This window comes from Thunnus maccoyii, chromosome 10 (assembly GCF_910596095.1).
Source record: "Thunnus maccoyii chromosome 10, fThuMac1.1, whole genome shotgun sequence".
Lineage (NCBI taxonomy): Eukaryota > Metazoa > Chordata > Actinopteri > Scombriformes > Scombridae > Thunnus > Thunnus maccoyii.
In genome coordinates, this window is record NC_056542.1 from 34,176,868 (window position 1) to 34,203,640 (window position 26,773).

Genomic DNA, 26,773 nt, shown 5'->3' on the forward strand with positions numbered 1-26,773 from the left:
CCCTGAACAGTACACTTCAGTGTACTTCTTCAGTGGATTAAAGACAGGTCCTCAAGTGTATTGCAGTGGTACAGAGATTTTCATGCAACGTTAAAAGGAAATTTGTCTTGTGATACCTGGCAACTTCTTAGCTCATAAACCAAGAGAAATTCTGGATCTACTACTAATGGGTAGACTAATCTTCCATTGGCATCTGCCCTGACTAAGCTAAGTCAAATGAAATCCATTGATGGCTGGTACTATTTTACATTTTTATTTTTATTATCAAGAAATCTAAGTGACTGAAACCAACATAAAAAATGTATTCTATTGTACTAGACAGACTTAGACTAGAGTATGATAAATTCACTGTTGATTTAGGTGTTTTCATGGGATTTGCTGGGAATAGTAACATCAAATAAAGCCAGCCTCAATTAGATTAATCTAATAACATTACACAAAATAACAAATAAACATGGGTCAGTACCATACTACAGGTGAGGTTCATTTAGGTGCTGTGTCAAAGAGAGACTCCTTTAGAAGTCTCATTCATTTGCCTGCATATCAATAAACATTACTTAACACTGTGCATTTATTAGGAAGTGAGGCAACAGCAAAGCATCAGAACAGCAGAGAAACAAGTGTGTAAGGTCTGTATCCAACAGATCAATTTATTAGTTTTTGTTACACAATATCACATGTGCATTCCCAACGCAGAGGGGCCAGGCAGCACTACAGGCAGCCTAACCCAGCTTCACTGCCAGTCTTGTGTGGTCCAGTCAGTGTAAGTAACCACAGACTGTGGCTGCATACAGTCATTCCCTCCTGTACACGGGCTGCTGGAGTTCTAACAGAGGATTTCTACTGAGAGCCACAAGAACACAGCAAATTAATTCCCAAACAGGAGAAAACAATTACACTACCAAAACCTAAAAAATGATATACAATCATACAAACCAGAGATTTTAGAAAACTATACACGATTGAATGTGCTTGATGTAATTTCGGCATTATAACTATTTTCCATTTCATGTAAATATAGACTGACTTCATGTTTGGTTTTCCACCAATTAAAGTTGCTGTAGTCAAATATGCACATATCGAAAAACTGTCTTTTCATGGTTCAGAGATAGAGCCTCAAGAAGGAAAATAAACACTGTTTCCATCGTAAGACCTCAAACACAAAATCAGATCATGAAAAAATCAAAGTGTAAAGGTTCCGCTGACACAAACCTCCTCAAAATCAAACAGAAATGATTGAAGATGCATAAAGTAGAAGCAGTGATGGACTGTAAGTACTGCAACAGCATATCACACCTTCCCACAGCCACTTAAATACTTTCTTTACACTTTCTTACATGTATATATAATATACAAACCCCTCCAATTCAGTCAACTAATCCCATCACATCAAGGGAAACGATTGCAGACAGAAAAAAATAATTTAAGATACATCATGCTGCTAGTTCAGGGTGACAAGGTAGGAAATAAAGCAAACATCTCATTAACTAGTGAGATTGTTGCACACACTGCATCATGTCGCATTGCCCTGACACTGCTTTCTGAAATAAAGAACATTCAAAATAAGCAGCAAAAACACTAGTGAACAGCCAACACAGTTGCAGATTTCAAACTAACTTGTGCCAGTTGTCCGGTTATATAATTCAGGAAGCAGTTGCTTTCAGTCTGAGCTGAAGGCTGGAGAAGAGAAAGAGCTCCTCAACAGATCTCAGAAGACAAATAAATAAAAGACCACCAAGTCTCTAGGTGATCATCAAGTCCATTTAAATCAACAGGAGAGGAGAAAGAGCCCAGAGAACATGTGCAGCTGCTTCAGAGTTTTAATATGACAAAACCAGGACGTACAGTAGTACTGTATTTACATCCACTACCTGCTTACAGGCTTCTGGCAGGTCAGCCACAGAACCCTAAATCTGAACACCAGGGATTTTACTCAAGAGTGGATTTTAGCCATAATAAAAGAAAATGCTCTATCCGTTCATTCAGAGCTTTTCTGTCCTTCCTTTCTTTTTCTCTGAAGACTGAAGAGGTAGTTTCACATTCATAAAGGGATATGGATGCTGATTTGGAGACACTAGTTTCTAATTGTAACATCATTTAGAATGATAAAAATAATATGACAGGAAGTCAAAGGATAATCATACTGTAGCAGAATTCTTTCTTTAACATGAGTAGGCTTTCCATGGCATAGACATCTCATCAGTGGGAGGGGAACCTGCAGAGGCGAGCCCTTCACGCAGGTCCCCACAGTCTCAAATGGCATCAATGAGCCACATGTGCTGTCACTTGTCACCTCATTATTCACAAATCTCTCTGTCTCTCCAGAGTTGGTGGTGAAGGCATAGTAGAAGTGAAGGTCTGGGGGGGAGCTGGTGGAGCTGGCCCAGGAGAGACAAGATGAGTACCCAAGAGAGTTTGCAGGCCAGCAGGCCGCTGTCTCCAGCGGGGGTTTAGAAACCTGGAAGAAGGAGGGGTTGTGGAGGTGACCTGGGGTTAGAGCTGGAAACCCTCCATGGGTCCTTCCTGCTGCTGGAAGATGAACTGGCCCTGACTCTGGTCCACCTGTGGCGCCAGGCTGGCATCCTCCTCCTCCACACCAAAGTAGTGTTCAATCAGGTCGAAGGCCTTCTGGTAGATCTCCTGGTTCTCATGGCTCTGCAGGAACTCGATCTTGTCCAGGCCTGTGCATGCACAGACACACATACACACAAAGTCCATATTTTTGTACTACACTTCACACAACTCTGTGGCAAAAGTACAACAGGAACGACTGAACTGTAGTATGAATCTTAAGAACTGGGTTTCAAAAACTGTCAACTACTGCTCTAATGAGATATTACCTGATTTAAATTGAAATTTTGTTCTTTTGATGGAGACTTTGAAGGCCACAACACAGAGGTCATAGCAAGACATACAGTGCTAGTGATCGTTCTACTAAACATTGGTTTGTTAAATGACCTGCAATGTAACCATCTGCGCTAGGATGTACTAAAAATACAGGCTGAATAAAGCAGTTGTCACCAGTGTGTAATGAATTCCATTCAATGTGAGAGGAACGTGTTTCAAACACATCCACTGGGTGGTGACACTGGCTCATAAATACATTGACACTGCAGAACAGTGTGTCGCTTCCACAGCTGTTTGTCAGACTATGAAGGGTCAAGATGGGCTTAAATGAAACTAATGCACACGAGGTGAGAGCAATTACAAATTATTTGTGGCTGGAAGAGCCTGATTCAACAGTCCACAGTCATTGCAGGCTTCTTTGATGTTTCTGCTACATTAATAACAAAGTTGGATTTGAAGGCATCAAATTTTTTTGTCTATTTTTACATTTATGTGCTTAAGGAGCTTGTACACTTTTTGTGGGTAGGTTGGTGTAAACATATTTATGACACTGATCCAATTTTTCTAAAGCACATCAAACTGTGTGGATATTTAGCTGTTCGTTTATGTTTAAGATATTTCAATTAAAAGGCACTTCTGGCAAAAACTACTTTATCAGTCACTGGATAAATTCAATAGTCTCAACCAGAAACAAGATAAATATACGGTAACAAGAAACCTATTGACAGGCTAATCAGATAACAAACCTGGATGTAACAGCAGAATGGTTGGCCTGTTCACAGATGTATTTCTGATAGTGAGCCAGCAACAAAATATGGAAATTCCTATCAAGTGTCTAAAAAGTGAATGGAGGTGTGGGTGTGAATAGTGTTAATATGTTAGCTGTGTGTTGAGTTGCAGAGCTGTACCGTAAGCCTCCTCGATGAGAGCACAGTAAGGGTTGATGCCAGTTCCGTTCTGTTTGGCTTCCTGTTCTCCCAGTCTGAGGATGTTCTCCAGACCGTTCAGAGACACCTGCACAATCTTAGAGTCCATCACTGTCAGCAGGTCACACATGGGCTTAATGGAATTCAGAGACACCAGGTACCTGTTCACACAAAACAAGTATTAAAGAGAGGGGAGATATAACAGATTCTTTAGTGTCTGAGTTTAGTGAACCCATGTATTTTGCCAGTCTGAGTCTGAATCACAACGGTCCGTTCAAATAATTTTCAATCGTACATACAGTGAAACACTCATGCTATAGGCTGTCATAACAAAGAGCAGCTTTGTGGCACTAGCAGGCTGAGGTGGACAGTAGAGTACAGCCATTTTTATTTTATTTTAGCGGATACAATCAATTTAAATATGACCGGATAGGCATTTCTACCAACAAGGCAGAAAGCTGTTTAGACTGTTAATGATGTTGTTCTGGTTCCAACTGCAGTTGAGCTTAAATACATTGAATGCAATAAATGTAAAAGTGTGCTGTATTGCTATAATCACTGGTAATATTCCCTTTTATCCATGAAAAACTTGATGATGATTTCAGTGTTTCCTTGCCTTCAGAATGGATAAGTATGGTAAACATACCTTATCTGTGCAGGAGTGCCTCCAGAGGTGGCGTTAGTAATAGCCCAAGCTGCCTCCTTCCTTGTGCGGAACTCAGCCTTCTGAAGGATCTCAATCAGTACAGGGAAGATGTTGGCATCAATCACATTCTGACAAGAGAAGAAATGATGTCAGCTACACAGAACGGCAGCCCTTCTTCAGACATGACACACTAAACCCATGTAAAGCAGTCTTTACCTGAATCTGAGCTCTGTTTCCTGCTGTGATGTTAGACACAGTCCAGCACGCCTCCTTTTTGATGGACTCCTTGGGACTGCTAAGCAGGTGCAGTAAACATGGCAGAGCTGAACAGTTCAAGATCACCTGAGATAACAGTAATATATCAGATTACATTACATGTGCTCCCTTGTGTATAAATCAATGAATAAATAAAGTGAGGGAATCAGCGTGTACTGAGACAAGTGAACAATCCTATACCTGTGTCTGAATGTCATCTCCCGTCACAATGTTGCCCACTGCACGTAAAGCAGGAGAAACCACCTTGTAGTCACTGTGCCTGTAAAAAACAAAACAAAACACCCAAACAACATTCACACAATATGTTGAGAAAGCTTCAATGCAATTTTGTATTGAATTAGTATTGTGGAGAAAACACACTTAAATTCTTCGCTAGAATGTGGTTCATCATCATCATCATCATCTCTACATGAATCTCAAAACAAGCATTATACCATGGCCATGAAAAATACTTTTTCTGATGATTAGCAGGACATATGAAGTATACAATACCAGCCAAATGTTTGGATATGACTACTCATTCAAGGGATTCTCTTAATTTTTTACTATTTTCTACATTGTCGAACAATACTTAAGACATCAAAATTATAAAATAACATGAAATTATGTAGTAAACAAAAACATGTAAACAAAGCAAAATATGTTTCATATTTTAGATTCCTCAAGCTAGTCACAGTTTGCCTTGATGACAGTTTTGCACACTATTGGCAATATCTTAACCAGCAGGTGTGCCTTGTCAAAGTTAATTGGTGGAATCTATTTGCTTTCTTAATGCGTTTGAGACCATCAGTTGTGTTGTGCTGAGGTAGTGTTGGTATACAGCAAATAGCCCAGTTCCACTACTGTAGTAATCCATATTATGGCAAGACCTGCTCAACTAACTACAAGATCTGTGGCACCACAGACATGCGGAAAATGTTCTCTGCTTTTAACTCACTCCTCACTCTGCCTCCTCCTCCGCCCTTCACTCTGCTCAGTGCAGACATGTTCGCCCCATTTTTTACTGACAAGGTCTCTGCGATCAGTAACCAGTTCTGAGCATGACCAACTCAGTCTGCAGCTTCCAGCTAACAGGTCTAGGGATGCCATGATGAGGAAATTTTCCCATCGACTAATGAAATCGTGACAACACCGGTGTTACTGGTTATGCCTGACATTTTACAAAATAAGATATTTGTCAATGACCCTCATCTGAAGAGCGCTTACTTTGATCTTTAACATCAGATTTTTAGTATAGATCTTCCTTTTATTTAAGAGTTAGTGATGGCGGGCTTCAGGCTGCTGCCAGCAGGTCGTCCTCCGTGTATAGCTGGACTGTCATGTTACTGACAGTGACTGACACTGTCAGTTTATAATTGTAGTGTCTGTCATCCGTCTAAGTATCGAAAACACACTTGATACTTTACAAATTGGTGTTTTTTTATTTGATGTACATGGGCGCTGATAGGCAAAAATGAAAAAAATGAAACTGCCGCCGAAAACCACAGTATTGGCGGTGGGCAAGTCATGTAATCAGTGTATGTTCCAACATCGTGTAACATCGACCACCATGGCAAGCCTAAACAGCGCCACACTCTCCTCATTCTCCCCTCTGACTGAGGGGAAGTCTCCAAAGTCTGCTCAAAAAAAACACTCAACCCAGCCCAGGTTGAAAACTACAGATGGTTTTCACTCCTGCCCTTCCTATCAAAAATACTTGAGCACACAGTCTTTAACCAAGTCTCTGGATTCCTTTCTGAGAACAACCTGTAAGACCAAAATCAGTCTGGCTTTAAGTGGGGGCACTCTGCCGAGACATTCTCTATCGGTTACGGAATCACTATGCTCAGCTAGAGCTGCTGGTCAATCTTCAGCCCTTTCGCTGCTAGATCTGTCAGCTGACACAGTTAACCACAGAATCCTCCTCTTCACACTCACTGAGCTTGGTATCTCAGGATCTGCCCTCTGCTGGTTCATGTCCTACCTCTCAGGCAGATATTTTAGAGTATATTGGAGGGGAGAAGTGTCCAAACCGCAGAGCTTATCCACAGGCATTCCTCAAGGGTCAGTGCTTGGTCCCCTTCTTTTCTCAAAATACACCACCTCACTTGGCACAATCATCCGCTCCCATGGTTTCTCATACCATTGCTATGCTGACGATACCCAGCTCTTCCTGTCTTAACCTAACTCATGCTCACAAAGTCTGCCCCAAACTTGGATGTCATGATCGATGGCCAACTAACCTTTAAGGTTCATGTGGCCACAATCACTCGGTCATGTCGATTTGCCCTGTACAACATCAGGATTATTTTCTAACATGTATAATGTGTTTCAAAAGAAATCTCTGATTTTCCCTTACACAGACTAAGTTCCTTCAAGTGCAGTCGCAAAAAACATCAAACGCTATGATGAAACTGGCTTTCATGAGGACAGCCCCAGGAAAGGAAGAGTTACCTTTGCTGCAGTGGAGAAGTTCATTACAGTTACCAGCCTCAAAAATCACCAATTAACAACTCAATTTACAGCCCACATTGTGCTTCTCAGAGTTCCAGTAGCAGACACATTTCAACATCAGCTGTTCGAAGGAGACTGCGTGAATCAGGCCTTCATGGTTAAATTGCTGCTAAGATATCACTAGTGAGGGAGACCAATAATAACAACAGAAACACGAGGAATGGACATTAGACCAGAGAAAATCTGTACTTTGGTCTGATGAGTCCAAATTTGAGATTTTTCAGTTCCAACTGTTATGTCTTCATGAGACGCAGAGAAGGTGAGGGGAGTGTATCTGCACGTGTGGTTCCCTCCGTGAAGCATGGAGGAGGTGTGATGGTGTGGGTGGGCTTTGCTGGTGATACTGTTGGTGATTTATTCAGAATTCAAGGCTCACTTAACAAGCATGACTACCACAACATTCTGCAGCAACACGCCATCCCATCTGGTTTGTGCATAATGGGACCGTCATGTGTTTTTCAACAGGACAATGACCCAAAACACACCTCCAGGTTATGTAAGGCTGTTTGACCAAGTAGGAGAGTGCTGCATCAGATGACCTGGCCTCCACCTTGCTTGACCTAAATCCATTTGAGATAGTTTGGGATGAGTTGGACCGCAGAGTTAAGGAAAAGCAGTCAACAAGTACTCAGCATACAGGGCAACTCCTTCAAGACTGTTGGAAAAGCATTCCAGGCGACTACCTCATGAAGCTGGTTGAGGGAATGCCAAGAGTGTGCAAAGCTGTCATCCAAGCAAACAATGCTTACTTCGAGGAATCTAAAATACGAAAGATATTTTGGTTTGTTTAACACTTTTTGTTTACTACATGATTCCATATGTGTTATTTTATAGTTTTGATGTCTTAAGTATTGTTCTACAATGTAGGCAATAGAAAAAAAACAACCTTGAAAGCCATCATAAACCAAAGCACTGTGCAGGCACAGGACTTCAGACATTTTTTTTTACCCCACCACAGACTTGAAGTTTTGTAATGTGCTACAGTGTTCGTGTTCAGTGCAGTGCTAACATAAGCCTCTGGGTGATGGCGTATGAAGTATTCACAGAATACTTCACCTTTGTCTTGCATCGCTAATTATTAAGTTTAAATACATTTTGTAAAATCCAAATGTTTGCTTTTTTTTGAAGATGAACTGCAAGAAAACTCAAGCACGTGTGCAATGTACACTAGCCTCAAGGTTGAGTTCCGCCTCTTTTGGTCTGTCAACATTAATAACTAACATTATTACAAATCTTGAATCTTGACATTTGTAATTTGATTCAGAATTGTAGAATATAAGAATTGTGATTCTCAGAAGAATTAATTTTTTCACACATTGCTATTAATACCCAGTCTAGATCAGTGTGTAAAGTACAGTAAACTGCAGGAAACCACACTGCATTACCAGATAAATCAGAGATGAGACAATCCTATCCACTGGGTTGAACTGCCTACAAGCAGTTAAAAGTGGTGACAACTTAAACACATCCCTTTTCCCTTTAATAAGTAGCCTTGCCCTGTCCATTACCTTATCATATCAGGACACCTGGTCAGGCATTATCACATACATGCCATCTTAATATTTTGAAAATTCAGCTTGGCCTGCTGTTCCTCTAGTGAATCACCTAATAACTCCTCTCCTATAATGAGCTGTTAACAGCTTCTTACATGAGCAGCTCCACCAGCCGGCGGCAGACCCCGGAGTCAATGACTGTCTGGATCTTCTCATTAGGGCCGTCAGACAAATAGGACAGAGCCCAGCAAGCATCAGCCAGCACATCTGGATCACTGCTGAACAGAAGCCTGGATAGTACGCTGAGACAAGGAGATACCTGACAGACACCAGAGACAAGGACAAAGACAGAGGGACAGTTTACGATCAGAGCTGAATTAACAGTTAAAGAATAAATGCTGCAAACAGAAATAAAGACAATGGGCTCCAGTATTCCAATTCAGTCATGACAACTGGACTGACCTTGGCAAAATCAGGTGGTGGGTTCTTCCCCCGGCACAGGTTTGACAGCGCCCATACTGCATTGCGGGTTGTTGTGAGACGGTTGGATTTAGCGAGCAGTCTGGATATGACAAAAAAAGGATCCAGATGTTATCACATCACATACAACAAATTCAGATGGACACAAAATACACTGAGAGCAAGGACACTTACTGCTGTAGAGATGGCAGAATGCCACAGTTGAGCACATAGTCTCTGCACTCGGCATTATCTCCAGCTATGTTCCCCAACGCCCACACTGCCTGAAACACACCACACAAGTCACTGTACACACTGTAGTCCAACAGTACATCTCACCAGCTCAGCATTGCCTATGACACTTAATGCATTGTTGTGTGTTGATTGGACAGATGTACTACACCAATCAGTGAACTATTAAGATTATCATATGACTCATTGGCCTGATTGGCACCTGACTGGCAGCACCTCTGAGCATGGGCTCTGTTACAGTGGTCAGTAGGTGTCTGCTCCAAGAATCGGCATGCCATGTTTGACTGATCTGGATAGGGCCTGTGCGATAGGGCAAATTCAAGCTGGTGTTCCGCAAAACCAAGTTGCGGCATTATTTGGAGTGAGCCCTAGTACCATCTCCAAAGTGAAGGCCAAGTTCCATATAACGGGGGATGTCAGAGACAGGCCGCGAAGACAACACCCAAAGAAGACCATTTCCTCACCCTGTCAACACTTAGGTACCGTAGACTGTCTTCTACAGATTTGCAGTCAAGGTTTGCAGGACGATATGGCTGACGGCTATCTGCCCAGACAATCCGGAACAGACTGCAAGCAGCCAATCACCATAGGGCTGCCAGGAGGCCTGCCATGACTGCCCCTCACCGTCAGGCCCGTTTGCGCTGGTATGGGCAACAAGTGTACTGGAACCTGGATCAATGCCAGGCTTCAACCTGCTCTGACTGCTTCATTTGCGATGTTACTTCTACTTCCTCCTCGTTATGACGTTGTTCGTGCATGCATGTTGCTAAGGTTTTTCCCATGTGTTGTTTGCATTGTCCACTCTCATATTTCAGATTGGATTTGGGCTTTCAAACATGTACAGATGTATTTGAGAATTGGAAACCATTTTGAGTCAAGAATGAGAAAAGGCAGTGAAATCCTACTGCAGTGGAAACTGCTTATAGTGATCACGTCTGTCCGGGTCAAATTGATCACTATAAGCTGGTGATTATTATAACCAAATTTTTCTTCCTTATTTAATTTCTCATGCAGATTACTATCTTATTGACATTTGTATATTTATTACATGAATATAAAGTAATGAAACAACAGGCAGCTTTGCTATTTACTGAATTTTATTGACCGTTTCAAAATACGCTTGTTGTTTCACTGCTGCATCTTGTTGGTTTGTTTTTGGCAGTTTGTCATAAGCTTCAAGGAAACTACGTTTTTCATTGAGAGACTTTCTTTTCCCTGTCATTATTTCAATGTGCACACAGAACCAGCCTCAGGTAAACAGCTGGCAGCACATGGGTTGTTAATTTAGGTGTGGGGGTGGGGGCCGCAGCGGCCCGAAGTGAGAAAGTTGAACCCGAATCAACTTTTGGAGAGACGCAATCGCTGTACCACTCCCTCGCTTACACTCTGTCCTATTCCTTAAAAGGAGTTACTCTACCTGGTTTTTCCTAGGCAACAACACAGACATTGACTCACGTTTTGAAACCGCGCTGCTCAGAGGCTCCCAAACGCTATTGATTTGCAAATGAATGGACATTGGGCGTTATTTTTGACATTTAAAAAATTATTTTTGGCCTGGCGGGGGTTCTCGTTGGCCTGGCGGCCCCCACCCAATGAAATCGGAGGGGTGGGGGGCAATTTTATATGCCAATAAAACTATTTGCTTTCAAAAACAAAAACCCCTGAGTGGTGAAAAGGCTGCTTCTTTAAATAGGCTACATTTGGCATATACATATTGTTTCTAAACAAAGAAGTGCTCATTTTAGCCGTGGAGTGGTTCTGAATGTGTCATTTTACCAACAAAGTAAAATTCAGATTTATAGTGTTCTATTGTGACAACAGATTTATGTTCTCATCAAAAATAGACAACATATCACATGATTTACACGTTTCCGATGTATTTTCTTGGTATACAGAAATATATAAAGTACCACAAAGCTTATAATCTGATACAGGTACAGATCAGTGCTGAATACTAGAATGACTGAATACTAAAAACATTCACAGATCTAAAAGTGTAGGTTCACAAAAAGTATTAATGCATGTATCAAATACATGACTTAGACACTCTTATCTATATGCAATATAGTCTACAAAGCTGACATGTTAACACTTGTTATTTTAAGCTTATTACTCAATATACAACTCAGCTTAAAAAAAACGAGATTGTCACAACAAGCAGCCAGACCTCCTGCACACTCATTCACTAATTACACAACATCAACAGGTGACTGAACAACCACTCAATTAAAAACAGGATCAATTCCAAATGAATGAGGGAGTCCAGACAGCTCACTGTAACTTCAACAAGCAAACTACCTACAGCACATTATATGAACTCTGCTGCATTCTTGTTAAGGAGATAAATTCACACAACAGCCACAAAGAGAGACATTTAACCGTCAGAGATGAAATTAGCGACCAAAGAGACAGAGAGAAGCTGTATCTGACTCATGTTATCTGATGAATCTGAAGTATCCATGTCATAACGTCACCGCAATGCCTGATAATGGTGCTGCAGTTGCTAAATACACATCATACGTGTACTATGGGAGTAAAGTAAAAAGAAAGAGGAATTACTGTAGTTTAAATTTTTTTTCTCCTATGTATTTATGTGTGAAAAGACCGAAAATGAACACTATAAGCGGACTACTTGATTACTGTGAGCGAAATATTTAAACAGCATTTGTATGGGAATGATTCTGTCCCGAGCTTTTTGATCCATATAAGCAGTTGATCACTATAAGCGGTTTCCACTGTACTACTACTGTTTGTTTACATAGCCTCTGGAGATGGCGGAGGTCTGCTGAGGGGAAGCTTCCTGGAGCTAACCAATCAGAACAGAGTAGGCTCATCAGAGGGGGTCCTTCAAGAGACAGGAGGTAAAACAGCCTGCTTCAGACAAAGGCTGAACTAAAGTGCTGCAAAAAGGGCAAGTATAAGATGAACAAGGAGTTTTTTGTTTGTTTGTTTGTTTTTACTGTAAATCATGCAAAGATATTCCAGTAGAGCCCAGATTATAAATATAGACCTATATCATTGTAAATTGAATGTCTTTGGATTTTGGATTGCTGATCAAACAGAACAAGACATTTGAAGATGCCACCTTGAGCTCTGAGAAACAGACATTTTTCACAATTTTCAAACAGTTCATAGACAAAACGAATAATCAATTAATCGAGAGAATAATCAGCAAATTAATCAATAACGAAAATAATCATTAGATGCAGCAAATTAAATAACTGACAAACTATGCGTCTAATCATAAAAAAAATACAATCTTATAATCAGTCCCACTCATTATGTTTGCAACATTGCCCAGTGCCCACAATGGTTTACTAGAACCAGAGATAACAAATTTACATCCTCTCGTGGTATACAGCTTTTCGTTATATCATCCACTTCTAAGTGGTGTGTTTATTCGGTCAGGTGCAGAAAGGCTTCATATTGTTTTTTTGCTATAAAGTCTACTCGATATCTGTCCTCAGTTAATTCCTTTGTGGTGTGTTACCAGACCACAATTATACAATACAAGCAAAAATCCGAGCCAGCAGTTTAACAATACACTGTTTCAACAAAGACTTATTTCAAATATATACAGTTTTATGGTTAACAATAACGCATAAGCTCATATTTAATGTGTTATCTTGTAGGCTCTCACCTGTTCCTGGACGTCCTCATACTCGGAGTTCAGCAGCTCAATGAAAATGGGCACAGCTCCTGTTTCAATCACCACCTTGGTGTGCAGGAAGGTACCTGAGGCAATGTTGGTTAGAGCCCAGGCTGCCTCAAACTGTTTCACAAAAATGACATCATAGTCAATCCACACTCTGAAATGACTAGGGCCAAGTTTATTACTTGACATTTTTCTTGTGCAATTATTTGCTTCACAATTAACTACAAATCGAGCAATAGAGATCATTTTAAGTTCTGGACTGCTGAAGTGACATTTCAGATTAATTAAATACATTCATTACATTGCCTGGTACAAGTTATTCTTGGTAGGTACATTTGAGATCAAATCACTGCTCACATTACATGGTGAGCACAAGATATGTGTTTAGTACCATGTTTTCAGTAGAAGATGTGGCACTCTATACTGGAAAACCATAGTTCTTATTTGATTTTTAAAAACCATTTAGACGTTCAGATGACTAAATAAACTTAAGAAATAAATTTTCCTTGTTGTAACAATGCTTCTTGGCAATAAATCTTATACGGTTGGAAAGCCTGTTTATTTCCCTTTTAAATGGTGCCACATTTGTAAAGAACATGCATTTGTGGGATGAGCAGCAGAGCTGAGTATGTGGGTTGCGCCCATGAAAAATTTGACAAATCTCTGCCAATACCAAACAGCTATTTTTCTGCCATTGACTCTTGTTTGGTGTTTGGTGTACTGGATGATTGAAGTTTGAAGAAACAAGAGAACTACACATATTGGCAATTTAACAATTTATTCATTTAACAAACAGGAGCCTCAGAAGCATGTGGAAGAACCATACGCAGCCACAACAGCCTGGTCCTCATGCTGGTTACCAGCCTGGTCACACACTGCTGTGGGATGGCATCCCATTCTTCAACCAGCATTTGTCACAAGTCAGCCAACGTGGTTGTGTTGGTCGTCTGGCACGAATCAGGTGCCAGTCAGGCACCTGATTGGCAGCACTTGGGGGTACCAGAAGCTCAAAACAAGTCAATAGCAACAGCAAAATAAGCTGTTTGGCATTGGCAGAGAAGATTTGGCAAATTTTTCATAGGTGCAACCCACATGCTCAGCTCTGCTGCTCATCCCACAAATGCATGTTCCTTACAAATGTGGCACCATTTAAAAGGGAAATAAACAGGCTTTCCAACCGTATAAGATTTATTGCCAAGAAGCATTGTTACAACAAAGAAATAATCTACCAAACACAAATTTCCTTACTTATTGTGCTAAGTTTATATGTCTGATATGTCTTGCTAATCATAGCTTCAGGCATACAGGCTGTCTGCTGTGTAGTGAAGCTCTTACCTGCAGTGTGCAGTTTTCACTCCTCTTCAGGAACTCCACAAAACAATTCACAACACCAGGAGTGGAAATGACCTCATCTATAGGAGGGTTGGGCTCTGCACAGAAGAACACAACACGACTAATCTCTCATTGAATTTAACTTGATTTAAAAGAAAGCAATGGCTCTCATCAAGTATATGCAAAAAGAGATTAAAAGCCTCTGTTACCTTTGTGTTCAGTAGAAAGTGTAATTTTCTTTTCCTTTTTTTATATCAGCTTTTAATTACTCATTTATTATTTTTTCTGTCTTTAGTGGTCAACACTGTGATGGTTTTGCGGAATTTGTTTTGTGTCAACACAACTGTTTTATTATCAATGATCTTGCATGCTGATGAATAAATGAAACATAACTGGTAAATATGATGAATGGTCTGCAACCAAAAGTTAACTGTTTAAATGAATGAATTTGAAAGCATCTTACAGTCTCCTGTCTGTATGAGAATAACACAATGAGGGGGAGGAGTGCTCCGCTGTGTTTAACATTAACGCTATGTCTCCAGCAGTGGAGAGGAGCCTCTCTGCTGCACCTTTAGCTCCAGGGAAAGCCATTGTTGTCCAAGACGCTGAACGGATGCAGGGTTTTTGAGGTGAAAAAGACTGAGCACTGAGTTATTTTCTATTCTCCTCTCTTTTTCTGACCTCAGTGTTGGTTTAATTTGTTTAATTCTGCAGTGTGTGTTGGTCAGCTGGTCTCATCCCATTTGTCACTGCTGCTCCACTCTGCGGTGATGGCGTAGAAAGTTCACAGTATACTTCATGTTCATCTCACAAAAGGTAATTTATTTACTCACTAAATCAAAAAATGTTTGCAACCGCTGCCTTTTTTGAAGATGAATTACAAGATAACCGAAGATAACTCTAGCATGTACACACTGTAGACAGTCTGCTGCACTGCCCTCCCAGTTGAATTCCGCCTTTTTCTGTCAACATCACATGCCTGGGCATTGATAAAAGGAATTGATAAGCTTGGAGGCATACAATTCCGATGGATTGGAACAACTCAACTGGAACCGGTTCTCAATTCCCATCCTTAGTTCAGGTACAGTGTGTAACAACACAGTCCCGTCAACAATGCACTGCAAAAAGTAAAATCTTCATCAACAGACTAAAGAGCAGTAAACAGATACATAGATAAAGCTGTGAGAGATTATTACTTGGACTTAATAAAAGGGATGGACAATATAGCGAAGGCCGATAAATAAGAAAATAATATTTTTTTCCTTTTACTTCAGTGCTCGAATAATGGAAATATTAGCTGATAATTATGCTGATAATGAGGTTCCTTGGCCAAGACTAGTAATGCTACTCAAAATCTGCTTCTGAATAGGAATTTTTGCCTCTGCATTGGTGCCTGTTGGCACCAAGGCGGGGCTGACACACACACACACACACACAGACACACACACACACACACACACACACGCCGGGACAGAGGCCACAGCAGAGAGAATGAAATGGACTTTATGTTATACTTTACCCAAGTGAACAACAATGCTCGTTATCAAAAAGTGCAACAAAATCTGCCAGTAAGGGAGACAGTACCAACAATTTATCAAACAACTGTTGAACCAGCAGAACATAAACTCACTTAATCTACAACTGGAATTTTTTTACAACTATACAGAGCTTATTATGCTCATAGTGAACCATTATTAACCAGCTTTAAATGAATGCTAATTGTAATGATTGAGCCTTATTAGCCAAGTATCTTAAATGAATTGAATTCTTGCAGACTTTGAGCCAGAGACCAACCAGCTCTCCTCTCTGCCAGCAGCACCTGCAGCAGAGAGTCTGTTCACATCAGCAGAGGGAGGATGACTGATGCCACCAGGTTGTTAACCAGTTTATTGTAAAAGACCTGCAGCCTTTCAAAACAGTGGACTCTGAGGGCATTAGTTAACCATGAATCAGTTCAACAGTATTTAACGTTATTTTCACATCCTTGTTTATAAAGAGTTATGGTCTGGTGTTAATTGGTCTGCATGCAAGTAAAATAAACCAAGGTTATTACAAACAAGTTTACAACAAATGTGTATTTTTCATTTTAAGGATGGTGGAGGCTCTCTAAATATTGAAGTTGGGTTAGAAAAATAAACTTGTCAATCTCAAAATATAGCCTTTACTGTTCTCTTTACATTTTTGCAATTATAAGATTAATATTATTATATTATCCTATATCCTATATATTATCATATCAGTATCGACCAGGACAAACAAATAATTACTGCTTATATTTATTAGTCCTGAAATTCCATACTGAAGTATGTCTTACTTGATATTGAATATATTATGCTGATATTAGAATTCCACGGATGCAACACAAACCTTTGGAGAGTAATTTCCTGAATTTCTGTGTAGCGATTAGCTGCTGATCTGGGTCTTCAGAGAAGATCATCTGAATCATGTCTGGAGTAATGACCCCATCCTGCACAAAAGTCAACATTACAGAAATATTCAAAATTAAAATCATGTTCACAATTACAGAAAGAAAGTGACCTTAATAGAAATTTGATATGGCTTTAGCTATAATGCCAGGCCAGATGAACACAACAGAAGACCAACACTTACACCTGCAACAGGTACTGTGGAACTGATGTCTGGATCCTGGATTGGACACTCCAGCATTGATTCATCACTTGTAGGTACACATACATTTCTCCTCTTAAACAGCTGTGGGCAGAGTGAATGTCACATGATTAAGCTGCTGTTTATATTTTTACCACAATGGTTTGATGAACTGATTGTGACATGCACACACCAGCACATATGAAAAAGTGCAGAGGTTTAACTGTAATTGAGCCATTATGAAGCCCTGAATTACAAAAACACAATGTTGATCATTTTAAGACTTTTCAGACTTGCATTCATTTAAATTAATACAACAGCCATGATAATCAAATCCATAATGTCATGTGTTATACTCACAAATACTCATGATTAAACCAAAATGCTCCAAATTTGAAATATCCTACTGTTGATGTCTTGAGATATAACTGAAATGTGTTGAGTTTCAAAACACAGGGAGTGAGCTGGGAAGGAATTTGGGAATTTAAGGGTGCTATATAGGGTATGGTATTGTTTGAATTTTATTGATTCCGATTCTGCTTATCGATTACTGTTCTCATCGATTCCCAGTTTCAATTACAACATGGTAAAAAAAAAGGTCAAATGTTTAGATAACAAAAATATCTTTACTCTTTTAAGTGTTTACTTTGACTTTTATTGTTTAATTTTTAATTTTTTTTTTAACGGAACATTCACAAAGTAAATACATACAATAAAAAAGTATGATCCACAGTCAGTACATACATTTTCTTGTGGATGCTGTGGTATTTGACACTCCTCAGTTTTCTCCTTGGTCATCTTTCCCTTTATTGCCAAGGAGAATGGTGTGTCGTGGCTAGGTATCCCTGGCTCTACTGGAGGTGCTAGCGCTGGCTGATGTCACACTTGGGCTAGGAGACCGCAAGACATCAAACACTGGACATTTTTTTGGATCAACACTCTGCTGCCTTAAATGTTTGGTCAAATCTGATGTACAACCAGACTTACAGCTAATTAGCTTCCCACACGGATTGTACTTTGCCTCGTCATTTTCTTTAATGAAGTGAAGCCACACTTTTGAGCATTTACTGGTTCATCTTTCACACTGTTGTGACATTAGCCATGCATGCTTGTATCTAAACAAATTGACACGCTGTTGCATTGATGCATGATGTAGACAAGTCCTGGCAGATAGCCACGTCCTTGCAGATATGTAGCCTTTGTTAGTAACAATAAAGGGTTATCGTGTTTAAGGAACCGATAAGCAGAACCAAAATTCAATTTTTTTTTAACAGGTACCCGGTTCTTGGCATTTTGGATTTGGTTCTAAGTTGGAACCAGTTTTTGGTTCCCAATCCTAGGGCTGTAACAAAATCAGGAAGTCTAGATTACATACATTAAACTTAATGTAAAAAGGGTTTTAATCAAGTGGTTCAAGGTGAGACAGCGTTTACCTGCTCCTCTCTTTTCTGTTTTCGAAGCTGGATTCCTTCCTCCTCTCTCCTTCGACGCATTTCCTGAGGATTCAGCGCTTTGTTCTTATAGCTCTTCATCCTGTAGTTCTCTTTGCCTGGGCTTGCCATCGTGTCTGAAGAGTCCAGGACAGGCAGTTTTAAATTGAGGTGAACTTATTCATCAAAAGCAAACATCATTAAATGTTGAGGCTCTATGACTCTGACAACATTTGGCTCGAGAGAGGATATAGTGCAGAAAGAAGATTTGCACAAAGGTTTGCAGTTACAAAATAGGTCTGCAGTTACGTATCTGTTTGTGGGTGAAGAAAGCTCATACAGAACTCAATTGTATGTGTAAATCCCAAGTTTACAGCTACGAATTAAATCTATGAGCACAAATACTTTTGTCCCACATTTGACGCTTCCTCCTAAATCCTCCTGCCATGCTCTGAAACGGTGGGGGCGTGTCTGCTGAAGGTGCTGAAAGCACACCCCAACTGAACAGTCTCTGAACTTAACGACACTTGCTGAACTCCCATATAAAAATACACCATTTAAAACAGGCCTTGTTTGTAGGTGTGGAACAAGCAACATGGATGATATTTGAAAATAAAGTAATGTTAGGATCCACTGTTTCATTCCGCGCCTATTTAGTGGGTAAATGTGGACTTGTTTCAGTAAAAACTAGTTGTAACTTCAATCACTAGTTAGTGAGTGATCCATCATCAATCATCGTTATATTAAATTGTCAATGGATTTTGAATGAATTTTTCACACAGGACTTCAATGTGAATGTTTCTCTGTTGAGTCTTTTGCAGCTTCATTTTCACTGGCACCCTTTGATAAACTGCCTCTCACGCCGTGCTTTTTTGCGAAGTGCTGCCCAGAGAATGAAATAATTGCAAGAAACGATATTATTGTCATTTTAAGACCATTTATGCAACAGTTGCGTTTAACATGGTAACACCGGTTCAAACAATGTACTGTTATAATGAAATGAATCAAAGCAGAACCAATGGTGCTTTTATTCTGAAGCACCAAGCATGTCTTGGGCTGGAAGTGTTGATGTGGTTGCTGTGAACTTGAAGCCTCCAGTCAACAGACGGTCAGAGAACAACAGTTAGCAGTTAAATCGTTACCAGTCTTACAAATCAACTGGTTTTCCTGTTAACTGGTTACCTTTGTTTGTAAATGTCAGGTTTCTCATGGCAGCAGATGTTCCAATCATGGAGAGGAAATGTAGCTGACCTTGCAAATGCCTGATTATGATTTATATCACTCATAATTTCATAGACTACACTATCCATCTGATTAATTCAGCTTATTGATGGTTTATAGAGTTCAGTGAAACTGTGGGATCAGAATTATTCTTAACCATATTTTGATGTATTTTCTTCAAAATAAAAAACCCACCCAGGTTTTGATACCAGGTGTTAAATCTAAAGGAATAAAATCATCAGGATATAAAATCATAATCAGGCATTTGCAAGGTGAGCTACATTTCCTCTCCATGATTGGAACATCTGCTGTCACCATGAGAAACTCCCAACGTTTACAAACAAAGGTAACCAGTAACTAGGAAAACCGGATGATTTGTAACACTGGTCAGTGGCACCATTAAACATGAGGATTTATTCACTGAGTGGGAAACTGGCATCTTCTGGACGCCATTTGAACAAACTAATGGCTCTCCGGTTCACGCGACAATGCTAACAGGCTACCTCCTTAGTAGGAGTGTCACAATTCTCCAAATCCATGATTCCATTTGACTTTCAATTTAAAGGTAAATGGATGGTAAATGGACTGTACTTGTATATCGCCCATCTAGTCTTCCGACCACTCAAAGCGCTTTTACACTATGAGTCACATTCACCCCTTCACACACATTCATACGCTGAATGGGTACAGGGGCTACCATGCAAGGTCCCAACCTGCCCATCAGAGGAAATCTAATCATTCACACACATTCACACACTGATGGCACAGCCATCAGGAGCAATTTGGGGTTAAGTATCTTGCCCAAGGACACATCGACATGCGGACTGGAATCCGCGAGGGCTTACGGTTGTGCCATTGTCATATCGTCAAGTGTATGAGGGCTCTCCAGCAGACATTTTGAGCCCTTTATGCACACTTTCTGTAAATCTGCATCTTTGCAAAATTTGCCTGAGGGTAGTTCCCTCAGGCAAAGTCTGGGGAAGGGAATTAAAAGAAAAGATAAAAAAAAACGGTAAACATACTGACACGTGGATGTTCAGCGTGGCATAGTGGGTGTGCTGGTATGCCTACATTTACAAAGAAACACTACATTAACAAGGGTTTAAGATACATAAAAACACATGAAATCTGAGGAATGCAAGCATAGGTTACATTACACACCTACTTTATTCATCAACCATTTATTTCAATTTTTTCTTAATGATGCTGTTTTGACAAAAACAAGTAGATTGATTGTCAACACCTCTTGTCCATTCTGTAAGGCAACAGCCTGGCAGACAGTCAGTCCCTTACTTTACTGCATGTGCTTGTGATTATTTTATATGCTGGACATTACCTATCTGTTTTATACTTTGTTTAATGTATTATGTGCTTTATGAATGAGTGGTTTTACTATTTTTGTCTCTGTTTTTTTTAAGTGAGCTCACCAAGACAAATTCCAGTCAGTCATATTGATATGGCAATAAAGTATTGAACAAAAAGTCCCAAACCCACAATTATAGGCAACATGTTTTGGTGTTGTCAAGGTAATGTGATATATTGCTAAAGTGCTGTCCCATTCCTATTTAAACCATTTCAAGTCCTTGCAACCTCTTGCACTCAATCACTTATCAGGTGACGTCAGTCACCTGATAAGTCTATGAGGGTTCAGGGCTTACGGCTTAGGGGGGACATTGGGATTGAGCCATAAATTTGATTCAGTAGCTGTGAATTTGGGATTGACACATACAATTAAGTTCTGTGTAAAAAAAAAAAAAAAAAAATTCACCCACAAACAGACATGTAACTGCAAACCTGATGTGTAACTGCAAACCTTTGTGTAAATCTTCTTTATGCACTCACACATTGGAAATATTCTGTGCAACTCTTACATTTGTTCACAAAATGTCATGCAAAGCTGCAGATCCTCCTTACAGATTCAAAAATTAATTCTATTTGTTCAGATGTTTTTTTTACGCACCAAACATTTGAATTCATTTGATCAAAACGTTTTTACACATTCACATATTTGACATTCTACTATACTTATGACCCTGATAGTAGCCCCTATCATACACCCAACCCTATACAATGAGCAGATTAAAAAGGTTTTCTTCCTTGATCATGTCTGATACAGGGTTTGTGAGGTATCATCCAAACACTGGGGAAAGTTCAGTTCCAGAAAAGCAAAAGGTAGATACACAGTAAGATGGCAACTTTCAAACAACAGCTTTGTAGATAAATAAATACTAATATTTATATTTGTCTGGCAGGGAGGATTAATAGGTTTTATCACACAGTGCTGAGTATGCGGAATGGTACTGTGACCATAGGATATGGTCATTGTTTCATACTGCAAGCAAATTGTTTTGGGTTTTTTGTTTGACTTTCTGATGATTATTAGCAAGCAAATTAGGATTTATGACAGGCAGCATAATTTGGGAATAGAACAATACTTATTACAGTCATGGTAGTCCCCAACTTTAACGTTATGCAGAGGAACCACGATCAATTTCCAAACGCTGAGGATGGGAACCATTTAAGTTCATATCACATACTATAATTTTAAACCGTGAGGTGCAAAACAACCACAACAAATTCGTACAAAATAAAACTATTGTTTTCATCTTAGTCATTGAGTGAATGTTTCCAAAATTCCTATAGGACAGTTCATTGTTAGTGTAATTTGTCTGTCACTGTGTACAATCTTTCAGCATCATTTCTGGTTTTAAACGGACATATTTCTCCAACACAGGAAGGAGGAGGTCATGCTAAACTCCGTGCATGCTAACGTTGTACTGCTGACAGTTACAGCACAAAACCACCAAAGCATGACCTAGAGTCAGTCAAGATTAACACTACATACGTACAGCTGACGTCAACCCAACCAGCAACACTATGTTTTACTAATTTAAGATTTAGCAGCATCTCTCCATGGAAAAGAGCAAAATGTTTTTGGGCTATTACCAGTCTGTTTCTGCACTAGCTTCACGCTAGCTCCTTCACTAATGCTGCGTTGGGTCAGATAATGTTATCACAGGTGTATTTAGTTGCAATGGCAACAACGTCAGATCTCATAACACATATAAGCACTGATTCTTACCCACTGAAGCTCTAATGTACCTGAAAATGCGTGCGGGTTTTTAACAGCGATAACCTCTCCTTCTCTCCCTCTGCTTCAGCCTCTGATAGCAAAATGGCGTCTTAATAAAACTTTCCCAGCAAACCCCTCGCATTAACAACACTACACGTCACCTCCGTCAGCTGCCGGCCGGTGTTCCGGTTTCCGTAAAACGTGTTAATTTCGTAAGAGTTAGCTAGAGCCGAACCGGATATTTTTCTTCAAAATAAACGAGAAGTGACTATTTCATCTCCCATGCGTCTACTGATGCATGTCAATGCAGTATATCAGAAAGAGCCCATTTCCAGCTCCATCTTTAACAAATAAAAAATATCTGAAGAAAAACATTTTGATCTAATTGTAATAATTTTAAAAGGATAAAAAACATACATAGCCGTGGCAATTATTTTGTTCTGAAAGTTTGGGCCGGAAGTAAATTTTGTGGTTGTGCCATAAACCTTAAGCTCAGTTTCGAAGCTGAAGAAAGGAAAGCACAACACACTTCTGCCTTCTAATTGAGTGCTGAGTGAATTGCATTAATCGTGAGTAGACTTTTGTACACATTCTGTCAAAGTGAAGGTAGTCTGGCCGTCCGAAGCTAAAAGACAACAATGCATGTTAAAGTGCTGAATGTTACTGGCCACCAGCCTGCATTATGTGACATATCGTCTAACATTATATGTATGAATCGTTGTGACACCACTGTTCCAGTCATGCTTTCCAAAGCGTCCATAGGTGCTAGGCGATAGCACTGAGAATGTAACTCGTGCCACATTCCATTCAAGTATTTGCTTAATTAAGATAGTTAGGCTAATGGAAATTTGACACACCTTGCTAACACTTCAAAGCTTCACAGCACGCATTTTAGGAAAGCTAATACTAAATATTGCATAACCTTCACCCATGTAACAAATGAATTAATAAATATAAATATATTTCTCCTTTGTGTCCATTTGGTAAATATGAACATAATTGTTTAAGAGCTCTTCGTTCTTTGTTTTTTCTTTCTTTTTCTTTTTCCTTCCGTACATTTTTCGGTCGCTAACTACTTCTGCATATTATAACGAGAAATACAAGTTCAGAGACCCAGCGGGTTAGCCACCCTGTTTTGTTGTTTTACCGGGGACACCTCAACCTCGAGTTAGCTGTTGCTGCGGCATGGAAATAAATCTTGGCTTCGTTGAGCCATCAAACGGTAAAGTCGCCTCCTCGTCGTTCCTCCTCCACCCCCCTAGCTACTTTCAACTACAGAAACTAATGAAATATTGAAACGTTCAGCCTTTTCAGGACAATACTGATATCATCCAGTTTTTAAAATAACGTTTACACTTTTTTTTTTAATAATACAAGAACCTATAATGTAAAGTCTATGGGAGTTGAAAGTTGATATCTCAAAAACTAAAAGTGCTAAACTATTCATACTTCATAGACAGGTGTCCCATGGAGACATGCTTTACATATTAAAACATAGTACTAATGACACAACCACATGGTAAACTATTACGTGTTTTGGCCATAGACTGTAAAAAAATATGGACGTATTGACCGTGACGTCACTAATTGGTTTGTTGACTGCAGTGAGTTCAGCGCATGGATGTATGAAGAGAACTGGATACAGCGTCGGAGGCGGGGCTTCGTTCATTTCTATGAAAGTTGCCCAGTGGCGCATGAAGCAAAAAAAAAATTCGACTTCCCGGTATGAAAGTACCCGGATCTTCCGCATTGTGCGGCCCATAGAGCATGCGCACTAGTGACTTTCGCTGGCCAAGTCGGCTACTTCCGGTTTAGCCCTCCAGCTAACAGTTAACAGTGATAATGCTAATGCTAGTACTAACTTCTGCTAGTGAAAAACAGGCCTAAAACCATTAAAACAAAATGCACTCACTGGAAAAACTGAAATCCAACTCCTTAGAGGGTCTTTTATTACAACCAAATGCTGGACAAGACTTTTTAGGTGACCAAAATTTTATAATTAACTTTAATGAACTGAAAACATACTGTGAAATGGCATCAGCTACTCCTGTACTCTGTGAATCTGGAGTTACGCCATGGTTACGTCACGTAATCAACGTTGTTGCTGTGGTAGTGACTTGTCAATCACAACGTAGCCACGCCCTAAAACATATGCTGCTTTGTCATCTATTTCACTCTAAACAGGGCCATAATTTACAAAATGAACATCATGATGCATTGAAGAAGACTTGATACTAGTGATTGAGATCATAAACTAATTAGGAAGTATTTATTGAGGTAATAATAGTAGTTGGTCATGTTCTGTGAGAGAGAGTGGCTGCACCAGGGATGTGCTCCTGAATACATCTCATATTTGGACCTAAAAAGTGGGCTATTTTGCAAAATAACCTTCAAATAATCTTCAGAAAATACTCTATAGAAGAGGTAACAGTATCAATCAGCGAGAACAGAAGAGGAAATATCATCTTTTGATACATTTTTTAAATCATAACAAACAGCTAGCTGTCAACTGCTAGCTGCCACTGTTACTGCACTGAGGAAGCTAACAGAAGAATTATTTTGTGAAGACAAGAAGAGAAATTAAGGGGTTCTTGTTGGTCTCTCTCTCTCTCTCTCTCCATGAACTGGTGTGATGGCGACACAGTGCACTGTGCTGCGAACTAGGCCTGAATTTTTGATCCATGGAGGTTTTATATTTGCAAAACTTTTCTCGAGCTGAGAAAAGCGATTTAAAACTCAGTGACGTCATCACAATGTAAAGTCTATGGACCAAGTGGGAACTTGCGAGTGAGGCCAGCGGGGGAAACACCACTGCGCATATTCAGTGGGCTGCATAATGTGGAATCAAATCCCGAAGCTAGAAACCTTTTTTGGCGTATTTGCCAGCCAAGTAATTCTCATTGGATTGAATAGGTGCCATTTTTGGTCCGGTAACCAGCTCTTATAATACAGCCATGGGTATGGCAAAACAATATTTGCACAGTGTGTTCCTTGGATGATGTTGATTTGACTGATATTGGCCATGGCCAATTGGGCCTGGAAAAATTTTCCTTCATTTTGAATTTTTGGGTAAATAAATTTTTTGCTTCCGCTGGCACATATTTTATCTAATCTTCACCAAACTTGGGACATACCATAATGAGATGACCCCGAACAAAATTTAGTTATTTTGTGGGTATAACTTACCATTCATCTGTAATTAGTTACCAAACTTTTGAAGGCGTGGCCTGATGCACTTAATGCCATAACTCTTCAATGCTAAATTGGATTGTAACCAAATTTGGGAATGTTGTACGTACAGTCACATTGCACAAGTGTGTAACATTTCACACAAGTTCTCCATGAGAATGTGCACGACATACTGAATCATGGCAAAAAGTTTGGTATGTTAATAGTTTTAGTTATAGCCTTAGCAAATTCAATTATTTTTTCTCAGTACATGATTTTATTGTTTATTCTGACAACAGAACAGTTGCTGAATGTACTAAACTTTGTTAGAGAAATATCATAAATCATGAAAAGCAAACAATGTTTTCAATTTCAGACTTTTGTATTTTTGTATGCATCCTTTAACCTCTGTAACCGAAAAGCATAGAAAATGGCCATCCCTCTGGAAGATATCCTGAAGCATTTTTGATATTTTGTTAACTCTTCATTTTCTTTTATTATAATTCATTCAATCTATTTTTTATACTGCCCTGCCTTATGTTGACCTATTGACAAGTTTTTTTTTTCCATAGAAAGTCTTTTTTCATAAAAAAAACCCCTCAAACTTTTAATTTGTTTCCCATTTCTTTAAGCCCCTGTTAACTCTCAATTTGGAGAGTCAAAATTCCTCTGCACTGCAGTCCTTGTCAGAGAGCTGCAGAGAGACATGTTACTTCCATGACACATGATGTGGCCAGCTGCTTCTTTTCACCTGGCAAATTAGAGCTTTATCAGAGGCTTTCCACCAGTTCCAACCACACTGTGCAGGCCTAGTGACCAACCTGTTGTAGAAGTTACTACTAACAAGGACAAGAACCATCTCCAGCTTCACTAAGGTGTATGTATTAAATGTATT

At 39.6% G+C, this 26,773-nt stretch overlaps 2 protein-coding genes across 4 annotated transcripts in view; one reads left to right on the forward strand and one right to left on the reverse strand.

Annotated features, from left to right (window-relative positions):
* Positions 1–621: 621 nt before the first annotated feature.
* kpna5 (karyopherin alpha 5 (importin alpha 6)) lies at positions 622–22,864 on the reverse strand. 3 transcript variants are annotated; one of them, XM_042423102.1, is made up of 14 exons: positions 22,720–22,864; positions 18,420–18,553; positions 16,990–17,091; positions 16,747–16,846; positions 14,383–14,477; positions 13,033–13,164; positions 9,336–9,424; positions 9,144–9,243; positions 8,837–9,000; positions 4,876–4,954; positions 4,636–4,761; positions 4,420–4,547; positions 3,756–3,934; positions 622–2,681 (listed from the first exon to the last, which is right to left on the reverse strand). In XM_042423102.1, exons 2-14 carry the CDS (start codon positions 18,546–18,548, stop codon positions 2,494–2,496), a joined length of 1,611 nt encoding a protein of 536 aa, XP_042279036.1. In that variant the 5' UTR covers positions 18,549–18,553; positions 22,720–22,864; the 3' UTR covers positions 622–2,493. The 3 variants fall into 3 exon arrangements, with proteins under 3 accessions (XP_042279036.1, XP_042279035.1, XP_042279038.1); XM_042423101.1 differs by having other exon boundaries at positions 22,740–22,863; XM_042423104.1 differs by lacking the exon at positions 22,720–22,864 and adding an exon at positions 17,731–17,876 and having other exon boundaries at positions 18,420–18,509.
* A 308-nt stretch (positions 22,865–23,172) lies between these two features.
* The window catches only part of LOC121905111 (zinc finger containing ubiquitin peptidase 1), a 37,875-nt gene continuing 34,274 nt past the window's right edge, over positions 23,173–26,773 (forward strand). Inside the window, exon 1 of the mRNA XM_042423100.1 lies at positions 23,173–23,279. The gene's annotated coding sequence lies outside the window, so the exon portion shown is untranslated. The remainder of the gene's footprint in view (positions 23,280–26,773) is intronic.